Source organism: Haemaphysalis longicornis, unplaced genomic scaffold, assembly GCF_048455015.1.
Source record: "Haemaphysalis longicornis isolate Haplotype H1 unplaced genomic scaffold, Haemaphysalis longicornis Haplotype H1 scaffold_184, whole genome shotgun sequence".
NCBI classification, from domain to species: Eukaryota; Metazoa; Arthropoda; class Arachnida; order Ixodida; family Ixodidae; genus Haemaphysalis; species Haemaphysalis longicornis.
This window is the reverse complement of record NW_027526285.1, coordinates 279,153-297,613: the sequence shown is the minus strand read 5'-3', so window position 1 is coordinate 297,613 and position 18,461 is coordinate 279,153. Positions and strand designations below refer to the sequence as shown.

Here is an 18,461-nt window from a genome sequence, read left to right as displayed (position 1 = left end):
TGCTCAGCGCAAAGTCCACTCCGCATTGTTCGGGTTTCTCGAGGACATTGGTGTATCTACGACATTGGAGCCTTTGCTTCATTGCAAGGACCTTTTAACTCAGTGCCCTGAAGCAGGACTGTAGTTTATTTTTATTTTATTGTTTCTCTACTACTACTCTTCTTAACTACACGTACCCCCCTTTTCCCTGTCGTCCTTTCCTAGCAGAGTAGCATGTCAGCGAATTCATGTCGGCAAACCTCTCTGCGTTTTCCTCTTTAATAAAAAGTGTCTCTCTCTCTCTCTCTCTCTCTCTCTCTCTCTCTCTCTCTCTCTCTCTCTCTCTCTCTCTCTCTCTCTCTCTCTCTCTCTCTCTCTCTCTCTCTCTCTCTAATATTGGTGTGTGAATATAATCCAGCCCTCCCCCCTATATCTACTCCTCTTCCCTGCCTGAGCTGTGGGAGAACCTGACGACCAGTGCCAGCTTGGATGCCCAGCAACTCTTCGTCCTTAGGGCTGAGACAGCACGGTTGTCCATGGTCACAAGTGCAGAGGCGAGCAAAATATGGCTGTTTGTGCTCACCTCGCATCGGAGCAGGACAACAGCAGCGGCAGCAGCAGCGCCGATAAGTAGGGACAATTTGCGAAAAGCTTCGAAAAGCCACCATATCGCGATAGCGATTTGCTGTGGTTCAACCAGAATGGCAGCTGTCCCACTACACTAGGCGATACCATTTGAACACTCTCGATACGTTTGCGAGACTTACTGCGTTTGTCAGATGGGTTGATTTGTTTTTCTAGCCCGTTTCATTCACCGTTGCATAAAACAATGAAGCCCGTGAACACCTCCGGGGTGGAATCTTTCGGAGACCGTTTCATTGCGCTGTAGCGTTCGTCTCGAATTCCTTTGCGTTTCTTTGGCCGTTGCCAATGGGCGGACACACCATGAAGAACATATGCTCACAAAAACCATAACATCCGGTATTTCTGGCTAACCACTCAAATTACACGTTTTCTTGCTTACTAACTTAGAGATGATGCAAGGAACTCCTAGTCAGCTTTAGCACAAAAAACTCTAGGTTCAGAAAATTTGAAACTCACATTTTCGACCATCACGTTCTTCTTCTTATCCGCATTCCAGGACTCCCTCATGTGCACCTCGCTGTTGTGGCGATAGCATTCGACGACGCTGGCCATGTCCTGAAAGAGTTGAGAGTGGGCACATACTCTAACTCGTATGTCAAACGCAATGGGACAAATGCAAACAAAAGACGGGACAAATCTCAACGGGACAAATGCAAACCAAGGGCGGGAACAGCTGTCGTTAATCCTATTGGAATGTTATAATTTGATAACCGCTAGGATAAAGAATTATTTTTATCTGATAATGATTCCAGCTGAAAAAGAACACATCGGGTTTACCCCGTAAGCCAAAACCAAAGAATGTATGAAGGCACGCTAAAAACAATAGATGGTAAAGGTCAAATAGTTGACGCTCACCAACTCAGTTACGTTTCCGTTCTCTAGAAATATCAAAGGGCTGAATTTTCGTAGAAGCAGCCACTGCAGTAGGATTAGGTGTTTATGGAGCTGGTTTACTGTTTAGATTTCTGAAAGTTGGTGCCATCTGTCCAAGGAGGATGGGAAGAGTATGTTTGTTGCTCGTGCACACTTCTCCGACACCAACGGTGTACATTAAAGCCCAAACGTGTCACATTACGCCTATCCATAGGTATTCACGTTGCACTTAAACGTATAGACCGAATTGAATGTATGACTACAGAGAATGTTTGCTGTCAACCTAAGACTTCTTAACAACGTCTTGCTCTATGGCTGTCTTGAGGTTACACAGGTTGAAATCCAGCGGTAGCAAGGCGATCGCTTAGACGACGCTGTGCAGACACTTTGCGGCAACGCTCGCTCATAACGCGTACTCAACACAACTGCTTAGGACGTTTGCTTAAGACACTGTTCTAAAACAATCAGGACGCAATTTAGTGGCATAGGTTATGCCACTAACTTATTATTGATAGTTTACCCACAACTAAGCTTTCTCGTAAGTCAGTGTATTAACAACAGACACTAAATTGGGACCCTGATGAAAGACACTCGCTGAAGACAATTGCTGGGCAAACGCATGTCCTAGAACTTATGTGCCGTTCAAAGGACGTAGCAACGAAATGTATAGAACAACAGCCAAATGCATGCATACAGCGGAAACATCCTTGGGACTGCCCGTATGCTACCTTCGAGGGCTAACTTCATAACGACTGTCAAGTATGATCTGCAACTTCAAATATACCGCTCAGACTGTTCTGGTCGCCAGACCAAGCTACATGACAAAGCGATCTATTAATAAGCACAACCAGCGTATTTGAGAAACCTGGCGACCTAGACGCATCGCATCTGCGACTATTTTTCGCGCCGTACTAGAAGAATAAAGAGCCTATAAACGGTTGGTAGGCCAAACCGATCTAAAAGATACCATAAAATCGTTATTTTAGACAAGAATGCATATAATTGCCCTCGGGGAAACTTGTTGCTGAAAACGAAATATTGGTCTAACGAAACAAATTCACAGTAACTAAAGCTGGAACCAAGGCCGTACGCGTGAAAACTTAAGACTCCACCCGTTGGTACCTGAGGCCGAAAGCTAAGCCCACTCAACAGTTTGCAATAAAATAGTTTTCCGAGCGAACTAGTAGATGGCTCCAGAGGAGGTGTGTCTAGGCGGCCGGGATTGTCAATCCCGCTACCCGGCAAAGCCCTGCGATAAAGCAGGCCGTTTAGGCTACTGGTTTTGACAATCCCTTTTGCCAACCGGGCCTCACAACCAGCTCTCACAACCCGTTTCAAATGCTCGCTTAACTACCGGTGTCACTTACATCGTAAACTGCGTACCCCAGCAAGCGTCGCGTGAAACGGAAATAAATAGAATGTTAGAAACTACGAGCAGGTTCGAAGTGAATAGCGCACCATGCTGGGACTCTCGGATATGCCAGCGGCGGTCCACATGCTTTCGTGTTTGGCCGGTGCCATCAGCTCGAAGTCGACGCCGTCACCACGGGCAACGTAAGTCAGCAGCATGGAGCAAGAGCCACGGTTGAGGCATCCCTTGGGCGTCCCGAAGCAGCCCATGGTTTGACCGCAGCCGACGTACGCGACGCTGGGCGGAGTCGTACTCTCCTGCGTGGCAAAAGCGGACTGATACAGCACGTCAATTCTACAAAAGATCGTCTTATTGGCATACGGCGTTTTCCACGGTCCTCGCTGCAATACAGGGAAAGCAAATCACCATTTTTAACGAACCACAGCTTATAACGAAGTAAGTTCTCTGTTCGGACGCCTTTATTGTAAGGGTTTACGCGACGCAGCTTGACGCGTCCATTGTTTGAGAACTCCTTATTTTTGGCTCCTAATAATGACCGCTGGTGTCAGAAATCACGGTTTACAGCGATTTCTGTTGTTGATAATCAACTTCTGATCCCAGAACGCTGCTTGTTGTGTGCGTGTTTTTATATTCGACATCCCGTTTCTTGCATTTAACTGGCAGGAATCATTGATATTTTGACCTCTCGGTTGTTAGACCTTTTGAGCAGACTTAACTGTATGTATAATTTGCGTGACGACGGCACTGCCCTTCTCGGTCGAGCGCCCTTTGATGTTCGACAGCTGTGCTGTTTCAGCACATTTCACACTGTGTGGAACCAAGTTTTTCTTATTCTGATGGTTTCCTTTTACATTCCTCCAGTATAAACACATCTGCAGAAAATCGGAGGTTTGTCTATTCGGAGCATTCGTATGCCATTTGTCTAGAGTGCGAGAACTTTCAGACAAATGTGGCTGTGAGTAGCGAAAGACGTTGGATTTTTTTTATGATTTTCAAGTTTTTTTTGTTTCTTTTCGACAATGATGTAAATTTATACCATTATAGCGATGAATTACTTTTACTTCGCTAAATCTGTTTTTTTTTTCTAAGACGCAAGGCATACGGCAGAGATGGTCCGTTTAGGCTATTTTTATTCGTTCTTTTCCGGGCTTCTTTTGTTTAGTCATGGGTTCTTGCAGGAGTTGTATAAGATGCATATTCTTTTTTCGTCACACCCTTTTTGTGAACTGTTTATATTTTCTTGTTTTTTTTTTAATTCTGTCCGATAAATTCTCTGTTTCGCTATTATGACTATTAGAGGCGCTATTTCCGCGAAACCTTCACTTTTGTGGAAATGTAGCGAGTTACATGGTCCTGGCTGTGGTGGTACTCGACAGAGAATGTTACGCATTAATAGCCCTTTTCAAGAAGATAGTCAAGTTTTGTGTATTTGTCCATTACACGTAAGGCGACAGTTAATGTGACACCTAAAGCGCTGAATTGCGTTTTTGAGCAGTGTGCCCTCACGACAAGTGAAGGAAAACGAGACGCCAAGGTACAGGATGTGGTTGCCGCGCTTGCACACATGCCATTACTGTACTTCAAATGCGCAAAAACAGGAACGAAGACTGGACAGAGACGACACGAGACAGAGCATTACGCTCGTTACCCTGTCGTGTAGCCACTCATACGGGGTTTTCCCAAGAGGTGTTCTAAATGTCTTGCCGTGTAGCTACTCATACAGGGTTATTCCAAGAGGTCTTATTACCGTCTTGTTTCCCCGTTACCGTAAGCCTGGTAATGTATACGGCAAGTGGCTTGGCATTGGTACGAAAACGGCACGATGATTGCTCAGGTCGTTTCGGATGCTTGAAGATGAATAGCACAAGGGGTACCTCTAAAAAAAGGGACATACGCAAAACACGCTACCTTTGCTGTGCTTTATTATAAACACGAGCATGCGGACTACATTTTGTGGTGCAGAAACTGCCTTCAGAACGTAGCAGTCACACTGGCAATTCTGTATTTTTTTTTTCTATTTGTCGTCACCCCGTCGGTTGATGCTCGCGTAAAGGTTTCGCTATGTGGCTCATTGATCGTTCTCGACAACGCAACTTAAAACGCACACATTTCCATGAAGACATTAAGGACAACTACGAATAGAAACTGGAGTAGAGTGCCTTGGTGCTGTAAGGACTCCAGTAGACTGGGTGTAGCCTACAGTGACCGGAAGACATGGTTCCGGAAGTAGAGCAATTCATATGGAGATGCCGCGCACGGTAGTACTGGTAAGCCCTCGACTCAAGCGAAGAATTAGCATAGCAGCAGATTAATCAGTAACAATAACAAGCGGCGCACAGAGAGAGAGAGAGAGAGAGATAATTCTTTAATGAGACCGAAGAGGTCGGCCCTGCATAATGCTGAGCCTGCTACTTCAGATGGTTGGTGAACTTGTAATGAGGATTGAACGGTAAAATGAATAACACAAATAATAAAAGGAAAAACGAAAGAAAATACATCAGATGGTCATGCGCACACACATACAAAACAACAACAACAAAAATGACACGGGCAGTTACAAGCTGGAGTCGAGTCCGGAGTCTAAGGAAACGCACCAGAGCTTTAAAGCCCCGCACCGCACTGTCTTGGCGGTTTCGCGCGCCTAAAAAGTCCTTCACGCTGAGATTTTGCATCCGCAGAGCAGTCAACTTTGTATTCATGTAAACGAACTTAACTTGTGGTTAACCCGACAGCAACAGAAGTGTATAACATTTTTTGGACACTGCAGACGCGTGTCACCATAATTTGCTGCCATTTGGTGACCTGCTGGGCTGAGGCAACAAATTCGACCTCTCCCAAAATTCCCTTCACAGCGGCAGCTGTTAACGACCGACTTGCGCCGAGGCAGAATGCTCAGTTTGTCCGTTTCTGAAATATCCGCTTCGCGTCTCTCAGTTCTGACTATGTCAGTCTGTTCACTCAGTGGTCGCACCTGCGATGCCTATGACCAATGGCGTGCGCAGAAAACGCTACGTCACAGCTGATCGCCTGCTTTCAGCCAATCAGGGCTCACTCATAACGGACACTTTGAAACGTACAAGAAATGGACAGAACTGAGAAGAATTCCGCCCCTGTTCTCGTCTCCGCTCCGAAGTTCACCGCTCGGTTGCTGTGGCAACCTTAGGCGTGACGTGAGGGTCGGAAAAGATAGGGAGCGGCACCACTGCTGCTCAGGTGGCTGCCGTGGTTGCTGAGCCACCTGGGAGTTCGAAGGGGATGCCGGGAAGGCAAGATTCGCGCTTTCAAGTACGATGTTGACAGCTCTGTACCCGACAGTGAATGGAAATTCTTTCTATGGCCCGTTCGAGGAATGTTGGATCACCCGATCGCTACTTAGGAAGCGCTAATCGTGCTCGTAATAAGTAGCGTTAGGGCGACGTCGTTCTGAGGAATCGAAATCATTATGTGCACAATTGGCAACGTCGATGACGATTCTTTAAAACTAGCTTTTTTTAAAACGACAGATACCCAACTTTTTCTAGTTGTAACGGCGGAGCATCGACGTTCCGTTGGACGCCGCTGAGTGCGCCGCCGGGCGCGGTCGGCGGGGCACGTGTTCTATACGCTGCCGAACACCGCACTCGAACCACAGCTGTGACTCTCTGCTCCGCGTGTGTGAGTCCTCAGCGTCTTTTTATTCAATTTCAAAGCACACGCACAAGAACACGGCACGCTTTTGCTTTGCAACGTTCCTCACACAGCAGTTTTTTTTTTTTCGAGCTTCCGCCAGCCACCTACGCCGCACATAATGTTAACCTGTGGGACTACCTACCTGACTGCCTGTATCAGACGCCGACGCCAGACGCAGGCTCTCCCGCAAAACGAGCCATTTATTGCTTTCGATACAATAAACAGTTCGGGATGTTAATTGCAGTTGAAGATGTTTGAGCTTCAACAGCCATCTTCTATGCAGTCGCATTATTTTTGCCGCCAGATACACTGATAGAAAATGCATGAAAAGTTTAACATTCTGTTCAGACAAAACAATCTTTAGCGTAATTTTATTAGAATCACGTGTAGCAGGGTGGCGACGAACGCCGCACCTACCGCTGCACCAGGGCCGCTGCTGTTTTGCGACGATGTAGCGATCATGATGGGCTCCGACAGTATGCGCTCGACGTAATTGCTGTAATCTTGAACAACCGTAGCCCTGCGAAAGAGACCAAAAAGAAATTCGCTATGATGACGCAAACGTGGAAGCAAATGGTCCATAAAACTCTTCGAGGAACATACGTGCTTAACACCAGGGTACCGTCAAGAACTGAGAACCAGTCGGGCTTGTTGGTTCAAGTCAAATGTTTACAGCGCTGACACACGAAGGACGAAGAAGAACGTTGCACCACAAGCGCTGAGTTTCAACAACACTTATTGCAAGGAAAAAAAGCATTTTATATAGGAAAAAAACAAAGATCAGACCACATGGCGAACCAGAGTCAGCTATGAGCATTAGCGAAGATAATCATGGACGCGTGCAGGGCCCCTGTAGAAACTTCAATTCTTTTAGGTGCGGAATACCTTAGGACCGCACAATGTCCGTCCGCATCCGTGCGCATAGTATTTACATCCGCAAAAAGTCACACAGGCACCGGCAGGATTCGAGCAGACCAGACCAGACAGAGTTAGTGCCAGTCGTCTTACCCATTGGGCTACGACCGTGACTTTCACCCTCGCCTCTACCGGTGCGGGGTACCTTAGGCCCTCCCAATGCCCGTCCGCGTCCATCCGTGCGCACACCAACATCAAGCGAAAATCAAGCGAAATTCGATTTGAGCCGTAATTTGCGGTTTCATATAGGGAATAATCAAGGTGCAACTCACGGCTCAAATCGAATAACGCTAGGGACGCAAATCGGATGTCACCCGGGGTGCAACTTGGATGTCGTTTCGAGTCCCCGTACTCCTCACCCTCGCCATCATCCACGGAGTGGAGATGCTGCCATTTTTCTGATAGGGCTATGGATGATGCACTTACGCAGTGATCTTGCAGCCTGTCGATCTCGGTTGCTTCCATTGTCTCCCGGACTATTTTACTGGCGAACACGCGATAGGCTTCGCGTGTTCGCGATAGGCTGTAACGATAGGGTTCGCGAACACAATAACAACGTTCATAACGCAGTGACTGGACACCTTGGTATCCACTGCCGCGGCTGCTGTTGCGCCCCTCAGTTCACGCGCACTAGGAGCCTTGCTAGACACCGCAATAATACAGCCTGGGAGATAATGGAGGCAACCGGAATCGCCAGGCTGAAAGACAACTGCGTACGTGTCCCGTCCATAGCCCTGTCAGAAAAAGAATTGAAGTTTCTACAGGGACCCTGCACGCGTCCATTATTATCTTCGCTAATGCTCATAGCTGACTCTAGTTCGCCACGTGTTGTGATCTTTGGTTTTTTCCTACATAAGATAAATGCCGTTACAATAAATGCATTGCACATGCCTTTCAATAAATGTCGTTGAAAGTCAGCGCTTGTGGTGTAACGTTCTTCTTCGTCCTTCGTGTGTCTGCGCTGCAAACATTTACCATCAAGAAATGTTAAGCCTAAGAACCAGGCTCTTTGTTTCAGGCGTAATCTTGTTATCAGTCACTCCGAGCAGCGTGCCTTTGCGTCGTTTGACACGACTGTATGCCATCATTGCAGAGGCGATGCGAAATTTAGCTAGGCAGGTCAGATTAACTTTACGGCATCCATAACTGCGGAAAGGTTAAGCTATAAATGAACTCAGAAGTCTACCCCCAAGAATAATCAAAGCCCCTTTCTTAGGAAAGAGATGGTTAAAAAGCCAAGCTTTCTTCCTGCAACCTGAGCAAAATCAAACGTTTCGACCGCGTCTCAATGGCGCAAAACGGAAAGGCTTAGGCTTCCTAACGCAAGGAACCCACGTACGATTCTGACCCCGGGGTGTGTTGTTGTCTTGAGGCGCTTCATCAACGTCGTTCTGGGAAACCAATTGCGTAAAGTGGGCTTTCCGGCAGTGCGTTTTGGCCAGACATGGAAAGCAATAAGCCATAAAAAGCTTCGCTTTAAAATATTCGCCGCGTCTCCGCTTGCTTTGCTGCAAATGTCGAAAGACGATAGTCATGCATGCTGCCGCTGCCACGTAAGTCTTTCTCTATCCCCTTTCTACATTTCACGCGCTCAACTTCCACTCTGCCGTCCTGCCATGTGGAATGCGACGAAAATGTGCTCACTCAATTTTGCGCTTTCGCACTGCTCCCGGGCCATCTATTGGTCAGGGTGCTCCTGTCACCTCGCCTCCCTTCGAAAGCACCGCTTTTTTATCCATTTGCTACCGTAAACATGTGCGCAGTTTCCACTAGTGCAGCAAGGGTCCGTGCTTTGTGCTGTTACGCACGGAGTAAAGGAGGCGAGAGGTCCGTCCCCGCGCCGGTTGTTCAGAGCTTCTACCCGCCTGTGACGTCACGGCCGAGTGCCAGTGCCGTAAAAGGCGAAAAAAAGCTAGGAACAGCCTCTGCCTTCACACTTCTCGTCCGTGTCTCAGATAGAGAAGAGCAAGGGTCGTATTCTCGTAACTGCCCCTTTTGAGAACGTCCCTTTTGAGCCATTTCATCGTGACGTTTTTGCGGTTAAGCAGTGGGCGTTGGCAATAGGTTTGTTGCGCTTGGGTTAGGTCACTTCCGGTTGTTTGCTTTTAGCCAATCAGGGCTCGCCAAAAGGGCACTTTTGAAAGGGACGCAAAATGGACAAAGCTCGAGAATACCGCCCCAGAGCGCACACATTCCGCGAACTCCTCCCTACTCGCGTGCAGTGCAAGTAGATTGCGTGGCTCGGTGCTCTCGCGGGTGGTTGGCGAGGGATCGCTCTGTTGCTCGGCCAAGTCATGTGAATGGCCTTACGTGCTTTTGGCGGGGACATGTCATGCGACTAGCTTTTCGTGGTATTCGCGAGAGCACGTCACGGGACAAGTCGTTACGTGACGTTACGGGGTTTTGGCGGGAACATGCCACGTCATTGGCTTTACGTGATGTTACGGGAATTTGATGAGAACATGTCGCGTGACTAGCTTCACGTGGTTTTTGGCGGGAGCATCTCACGTGCCTATCGTTACGTTATCTTGGCGGGAACGTGTTACGCGACTAGCTTTACGTGGTGTTACGTGATTTTGGTGATGTAACGTAACGTGATTTCGGTCGTGTGATTACGTCATTTTGAAGGTAAGTTGCGCCTGTTGTGAACACAGAGATGGACACGAAGGAAAAAAACGTACACTTTTACAAGAAGACGGCGCCGTCTTCTCGTGAAAGCGTACGTTTTTTACGTTTTTCACGTTCGTGAAAGCGTAACTCACCTTAAAAAAGCATGTTACACCAACTATCCCGACATCAAGCGTCACTGAACTTGTTTACGTGAGGTTACATGGTCATACAAGCGGTATACAAGCGCCAAAGTTACGCGAGCGGGGCACATTTGTTACGTGATTTGAGTCACGCGACTAAATTTACGTAATGTTATACGATCACGTAAGCGGTACCTAAGATACACTGAGGTAGACGCAGCTATAGCAGGTGGTTGCTAGGCAACGCGAGGCGGCGCACGGCTGGGCTAAGTTTTCTGGTGATGCTCTACCGCGCAACTAAAAGCTTAAACAGATCCGCTGTCAAAACCCACCCAAAGTGAATTCGTAATTTAAAATAGGCCGATACTTTCGATTATATACCTATAACTTGCTTGAAACATGCCTAGAGGTTTCCTTAGCACTGAATGAGGTTCACGGGATCAGTGATGGAAGCAGTTTATTTACAGCGTGGTAACGCGTATATACGAGGCCAATTTTCCGGCTGGGTGGTAACTGATCAAATCGACTCACAGACAGAGAGGCAGACAGACAAGGATATCAACGTGTTAACAGCACAGCTGTTTAGGTTTTGGTTCCGCCGTCTAGTGTTACAAAAAAAATACACAGAAAAATTGGCTGCGTATCTGCTCCTTTCGTTGCAAATGTCGACAAAAGACGATAGTCTTTATCGACTCTTGCCAAGTAAATGCCTCCCTTCGCCTTCCCGCTCACCTCTCATTTTGTTCCTCTTGCGTCGCGCTCCTCCCAATGTAAAGACGCCGAACGTTTGCTTAAATTATTTTAAATTTACCGCGTTCCACTGCTCCAGGCCGGGTGTCTCGATGCCAACGTTGCCGTACGGCGAAGACGCGCGTGAATCGAGGCGCCCTACTTCAACGTTTATAGAACCGCGTTTCCCTACTCCACGTGCGTTGCAAGAAGAACGTGGAACCTATCTAGTGGAACCTTACGTACATGTTGCCGGTTGATTTCTTAAAATGGCATCAGAAGCTATAGTGGCACGGGCGACAGCAGGCGACGGCGGAGTGAGTTTTTTTTCTGCAGTTGATGAAGTATTTAACTTCGAAAAAATGAAGCATGTATGATTTTTTTATAAAGGAAGACTGCAAATATCACCTCTGTATTAATTTGTTGTCTTATATTTGGTAATGTTCTTCTTCAACAATGTTGACAAGTATGAACATTACACCGGGCTTAGATGGGTAGATTTACCTGTGACTATATAAGACTATTGCGCAGGCATTGTTTTACTTTGGACGGGTGGCTGAATCGAGCCACAGACAGACAGACGGACGGACAGACAGACAGACAGACAGACAGACAGACAGACAGACAGACAGAGACAGACAGAGACAGACAGAGACAGACAGACAGACAGACAGACAGACAGACAGACAGACAGACAGACAGACAGACAGACAGACAGACAGACAAAAATTTCTGGGTTTAAGTAGCCCAAGAAGGACTATCGTCTTTAAAAGTACCGAGCGCACGTGAGCGTGCTCCACGTCAGGAGCGCCCGGCCTCGGCCACCTCGACCTTCGAAAACACTGCCAAGCGTTCGTGGCGTGATCTCTCGCGTGCTGTTTTCATCGCCAGTTCACGTGTGGTCGTGCCTTAAGTGGGGAGCACAGAATACGTGTTCGCTCTTCAGGCACCCAGTTCGCGAAGCCGCTTGCCACTGGTTCTAACGCGTGCTAACACAGCCCACTTTGAGAGAGATGTGAAAGCCTGCGGACAAAACGATCCGGGCCTGCCAGTCATGGAGAACTTCCAGCGGCAAGTTCGGAAATCCATGCGAGGTGCAACAGCCGGGTCTCCGAGAAAGGAAGAGGGGCCGCCACTGTTTCTCCAGCCTTGTACCAGCAGTATAAGCTGCGCGAGTGTTTTGCGTTTTTTTTTTTTTTAAGATGCAAGAGACAATAAAGAACCGTGTAAATAAGCGCATGTCAGGAGTCTGCAGAAGTGCTGAGAGATGCTGCCTCTGCGGAGGATAAATTAAAACTAATTAAGTCCGATCCTCTTGTGGTAGCAGGGAGCAAATACACGACGATAGTTGTTCGCTTTGTGCTACAAGGCAAATCTTGGGTCAAGGCACCGTAGACCGGAGCTGGGTTCTTAGTTCAGAACATACATTGGGGCAACGAAATGCAGCTCATTACGTTATTATTGCAAAGCATGCTTTCCGCACTGGACGAACAGAGTAGAACCGTGGGCCTGAAAATTAATATGCAGAAAACCAAAGTAATGATCAATAACCTCGGGACAGCACAGCGGTTTGAGATAGGTGGCGAGGCAGTGGAAGTGGTAAGCGAATATATCTACTTAGGCCAAGTTGTGACCCCAGATCCCAACGATGAGGCAGAGATAATTGGAAGGATCAGAATGGGGTGGGGTGCATATGGCAGACATTCTAAGATAATAAATAGCAGCCTACCATTGTCGCTGAAGAAGAAAGTGTATGACAGCTGCATCTTACCGGCACTCACCTACGGGGCAGAAACTTGGAGGCTCACTAAGAGGGTTCAACTGAAAATTGAGAACGACTCAGCGGGCAATGGAGCGTAAAATGATAGATGTAGCGTTAAGGGACAAGAATAGAGCGGAGTGGGTCAGGGAACAAACGTGTTAAGGACATATTAGTAGAGATTAAGAAGAAGAAATGGACGTGGGCAGGGCATGTAATGCGAAGGCATGATAACCGCTGGTCATTAAGGGTAACAGAGTGGATCCCTAGAGAAGGCAAGCGTTGCAGGGGGCGGCAGAAAGTTAGATGGGCAAATGAGATAAAGTTTGCGGGGATAAATTGGTCACAGTTGGCACAGGACCGAGATGATTGGAGAAGAATGGGAGACGCCTGTGCCCTGCAGTAGGCGTAGATAGGCTGATGATGATGATGATGACGTTATTATTAAAGGACAAACTTTCTTAGAGATATGGTTGATACTTGTGTACGCTTTAGTAGATACGGTCAAAAACTGTCGCAACACGGTGTGTGCCCCAACACGTTGGCGCACACAATACCGGCACCTTCGTTGGAGAGAGAGAGAGAGAGAGAGAGAGAGAGAGAGAGAGAGAGAGAGAGAGAGAGAGAGAGAGAGAGAGAGAGAGAGAGAGAGAGAGAGAGAGAGAGAGAGAGAGAGAGAGAGAGAGAGAGAGAGAGAGAGAGAGAGAGAGAGAGAGAGAGAGAGAGAGCTCTTTATTAGATGAAAGCAGAGAGGTTTGCCAGCATGTTTCCGCCAACATGCTACTCTGCGGGGATGAGGAGAAGGGAGTGAAGGCCCTAAAAGAAGTAGGGCAGAAGAGAGAGGAACACGGAGAGGTTAAAAGAAACAGTGAGCTTGAAGCTCATCCACGTCTGCCGAGCTCCATACACTTAAGCAAGCCCTGCGCTACATTCTTCGTCAGCCGCCAGCAGCATGGGCTATATTCACGGACTAAAGGCGGCGTGACAAACCTTAGTGCGTGCCAGCTACTTCAGCCTTCGAGAGCATGTATCCCGTGACGTCACGTGCCTGTACCATCTCGCCTACGTCGCCGGTCACCGAGCGACCCTAAAATGGATGCCTGCACATTGCGGCATTCTCGGCAACGAGAAAGCGGATGAGGCTGCTCGCAGACGCCTACAGCTGCGAAATGTAAGAAAGATCTTTTTTCACAAAGCACGAGGCCGCACCACTAGAGAAGGAGCTTGCCTTTGAGGAAAGAAACCGCCTCTGGTCTTTCCTAGAAACTCGGCACCATCTCCTGCACCATATAGACTCTGGACTCAGAATGAGGCTACCAGAGCAGATTCCTGAAACTCTTTACCACCGGTTGCGTCTAAACGCAGCACTCACGAACTCTTACCGCCGTCGCCTCGGTCTAACTGCATATCCCTATTGTGATAATTGCGGATTGCCCTAAACATTAGAGTACGTCCTTCCATAGCATACATGCAGGAAAGAAATCACCTCGCATAAAAGACTGAGTGCCTCAACTGCGGATCTATATCTTTGAAATATGTCCTTGGACCCTGGCCCTCTCCATCACCTCAGAGAAAAGTGTTGGTTGCCTTATTTCACTATTTACACGAAATAGGCGTCGCAGAGACAATCTAGAGTTTCGCCGGTGAGATCGTGTGGACTTTTACGCCACCACGCAAAGCTCCGTCAGATAATACCCCGCTGATGCTTTCGCATACCATACAGTCGTCGACTCTTTCAGCTGGAGCAACGCTTTACCTACTTATTGCCTCCTTCCACTTTGGTGTAAGGCAATTTAGCCACAACAGCTGCATTTCCTTCAAGTTTACGGGGAAATTTAGGTCATCGGCATTCGTTTTAACAGTCAGAAGTTTTGAGATATCAAACGCAAAAGTCGAATGAAGTTTCTGCTAAGCCTGTGCACGACTGTACATCATAAGCAGTGCTTCGGTGTCTTGCAATATTCTTGGGATAGCAAAGGATATCCATACTCACCGAAACTTTACGGTACCATCCCAGTTGACTGGTGGCGTCCATGTCGCCTTCACCTCGCTTTTCACATCGCCGTTTTTGTGGGTGACCGCCGTCTACATTGAGGAAAAAAAGACAGGCAAAGAAAGCACTTAGAAAAAAAAAACTGATAATAATAAGTTTCTGTAAGCGAGGCGGTGGTGTATACATTCCAATCAAAGCATTTTTGCAGACCATCTTTCAGAGCCATAACAAACACCCCTCATAGAAACATAGAAAGTTATGAATCGAGCTTTCTGCTTTAAAATCTCTATTTTGTAGGACCGGCGATTGATCAATTACCCTTTCGATGAATCGATCAATGCTTTAGTCTCGATTAATTTTTTAACCGGTTAATCGGTTGAAGTTATGTGAGCGAACAGAAGCAAGAATGTCATATTCAAATTTCGCCCAAGCATGTCAAAAGGTAATTACCTATTCAAATAACCCGCCTTGAAAAGGATTCCAGTATGCTAAGAGATGATGCTGATGCTGATAATAACTATTTCGCACAAAACTGCACGACAGGAGGAAAGGGAAGTGGGATTAACAGTGACAGCTTGTAGCCAAGACAGACGGAAAAATGGCCACTGCTAATGCCATTTCATTGACAACTCTTGGTATTGTTCAAGTTGCCACGAAGTCAACTTGCTCATGTACTTCGTAACTCCTGTATCTTTATGCCACAGTGGGAACTTTCGAATGAAAAATAGAAATAGACGTGGTACAAAAACCAGCGAGGAATTATACCGTTTGGTCTTTTTCTTATAAAATATTTCGATATCAAGTAAAACACGATTATTATGTTCCTTATCCTATAAGGGTGTGAGTGACGAACGCGGTGATAGGCGCTTCGCCTGCACCAACGCCGTGATGACCTATTCCCTCATCTGGAATGTCTATGAACAGACCAACGTGCATATTGATCTTAGTCTAATATTACGGTATTATTAACATTACTACATTGTAATTTTTGGTCATTTTTCTTCGTAAAGCAATGCAAACGATTAGTCGATTAATTAACCGATTAAAGCCAGCCGATTAATCGGGTTACAATTTTTAATCAACGCCCATCCCTAGTATGTTAAGTTGCATGTTACTGAGGATTAAGAAAATTACATAAATATCTCGATCGTACGCTAACACCACAAATATCGCACCCTCCTTCTTCAACAGGGCAGACATGGCTAGCCTCGAAGCAGCTGACGGGCCACTTAGCGTTGGTGAACCTGGTCCGGGACATTCTCGACGCTTACTGTTGTGTTTAAATAAAGTTGTTTCCTCCTCTTCCTCCTCTTTGGAGGACTATTCCCTTCGTATATACAACCAACAAAATGCGGCCAACATCTACATCTATCAGATCATCAATGCCATGACACACGTACATGCGCACACTTATGCACGCACGCACAAACGCAGACACAGTTTTCTACGCGCATTAATGTATAAAGCTTACGCGCATTAATGTATAAATCTACTGGGAGTGTGAGGGTATTTTTTTATTCTACCTACTTCTCCTACAGATGAATTATCACCACAGTTCATTTCACTTTCCTTTTTAGGAAACTGGTGCGTTTCATCCCTTCCCTACAATTTACCAGTGCTCCTGTATGCATGCGCGGTATAAATTTGCTGCAATGTAACTGCCATAAGGACACAAGTTCCTTCAACCCCCTTCCTTCTTCACGCGAAAATCCTTCTGTTTCATCTTCACACGCCCCGAAGTGGCGATATATGTATATATATATAACATTTGTCCTAATAAGACAGTGAGAATGAGGATGCGGAAAACTTGGGCATCGCCTTCGGTTAAAGTGACTCCTGAATATAAAAAAATTATGCACCTCTCCATCTAACGAAGACTATGGTTGAACGCGAAGCTTTCGCGTGATGTGTTCTTTGGTTGACCAATCTTACACGGCGAGTACGTGCTGCTCTGGCGGTGTACGCGCCATCTTTCTAGAATACCCAGAGCAACTCTCGGGTTTGCACTCAGTAGGCCTAACTTTTAATTGGGTTTGGAGTGTACGACGCGAAGCGGTACCTGCTGCTTGGCATTCGCTTGGGCCATGTCGAAATGGTGCAATCGGGTAAACGGCGGTTTCATAACGCAAGGGACCCAGGTTCGAGTCCGGCTACGGGAAGCCTTTTTTCTTTCACTTCACCCACGTTCATCCATCATCACCATCAGATAAAGTTGGCTTTCTCGCAGGGCGCATCGGCGCACAACGGCGTCAGGGCGGACAACGAAGCTTCGCTTTAAAAGTCCACGTGCCGTCTTCACCACTGCATCTTCCTACAGTCGAAGAGCCTCATCGGGAAGGTGCGAACTAGACATTGTTCTCCCATGGGTTGGGTAGTACATAAGCGGAGGGGAATGCTATTTTTGGGTTGTCCTGACACTCCCGGGTGATCTGAGGGAGCATACCTGACCGTTCGCACAATTTCCACAGTACCTTATTGATTGACGCATCATTCACTGGAACAAGCATCAGAATCATGGTCCATCTGTGACCACAGTGCGTCATCTGCTTCGTGCAGGAGCGGCTTGTGGCAGAGTAAGTGTGCTTACATGTGTGACAACACCAATCAACTGTCGTCCCACCTGATAATAACACCGTTGAACCTGGTTATAAGGATAGCGATTTATAGCCCATAGCGAACTAAACGCGAACTTTGGTTGGTCACACTTCATTTCAATGACACTTATTTTTTCATAACGAAAGTGAAACAGAGAGCCGCGCGAAATATCGGATATAACGCAGAAATGCGTGGCCAGCAGGCTGAGAAGCTACTTGGAAAAACTCCCGGCGTCCGAAAGTGCAGAAATCGAAAAGGCCCCTGTGTTCGTGGACACTGCGGAAAACTTCATCCTGCTCACTGCTATGGATAGCCACCAGACAAGGATCACATCCTTCCTCGAAAAAATAAGAACGCAGGTCAGTTTAGCCAAATGAACTTTGTTCTGTCGTAATTTCCCGTTTCATGTTCTGGTTCATTGAGCTCAAAATGCCCCAAGGAAAAAGACAAGGGTGATCTTGTTTATAGCAGGTTCGAAGATCAAAATAATGAGTTCTTGTATCAAGTATTTTTGCAGGAGCCAGATTACCGATTGGTTTGAACCAATTTCTAGCGCAACTGTTACAATGAATATCGGATATAAGGAACTAAATTACTGTCCCGATACTCCCTTTCCACTCACCTGCTCGTGCCCCCCACAGTCAGCGGTGTGCATGACGTCAGCGTCTCCAGGAACAAACTTTCCCGGCACCAGGGTCTCGATGTTGTTCGAGTCCCTCGCCTGGATGAAGAAGCCCTTGAACGTGCCTTCCAGCGTGACTGCAAAGCCGCGCGCAAAAGGTGGAAAAAAAAGAAGCGGCACGAAAGGTCAGCTCAAGGGAACGGAAGAAAAAAAAATGAAAATGACGAAACCGTGCAACGACCAACAAAAGGTGGCACTACGGAGGCAGGTCCACGCACGTTTTCGGAGAAGAAATCGCGAAGTGGAGGTTGTTTAACGCTTCTGCAAGGTTGCGCGGGCAGCGCGAAGGAAGGCTGACGTGATGTCGCCGTACGAGCGAGTCACGTTTCGTTCCAGGCGCGCCGAGGGCAGCGACAGCGTAACGCGACACCACGCCCGCTACCGGCCGCGTCCAGCAGCTTCTAGACCCGGGGGGAAGGCGCGTCAACAACTAAATATGAGCACGCAATGTCGCACGCCAAGATTCTATGCTAAGGCTGGTTTTAAAGACGATGGTATTT

At 47.2% G+C, this 18,461-nt stretch overlaps 1 protein-coding gene across 6 annotated transcripts in view; it reads right to left on the bottom strand.

The window, feature by feature from the left end:
* LOC144166705 (putative ferric-chelate reductase 1 homolog) overlaps positions 1-18,461 on the bottom strand; it is a 116,881-nt gene that overhangs the window by 13,992 nt on the left and 84,428 nt on the right. For all 6 annotated transcript variants that reach the window (XM_077696220.1, XM_077696222.1, XM_077696219.1 and 3 more), the window contains 5 exons: positions 17,902-18,038; positions 14,685-14,776; positions 6,956-7,058; positions 2,956-3,165; positions 1,081-1,179 (listed from right to left, as the gene is read on the bottom strand). In XM_077696220.1, the coding sequence (XP_077552346.1) occupies positions 1,081-1,179; positions 2,956-3,165; positions 6,956-7,058; positions 14,685-14,776; positions 17,902-18,038 (641 nt within the window). The remainder of the gene's footprint in view (positions 1-1,080; positions 1,180-2,955; positions 3,166-6,955; positions 7,059-14,684; positions 14,777-17,901; positions 18,039-18,461) is intronic.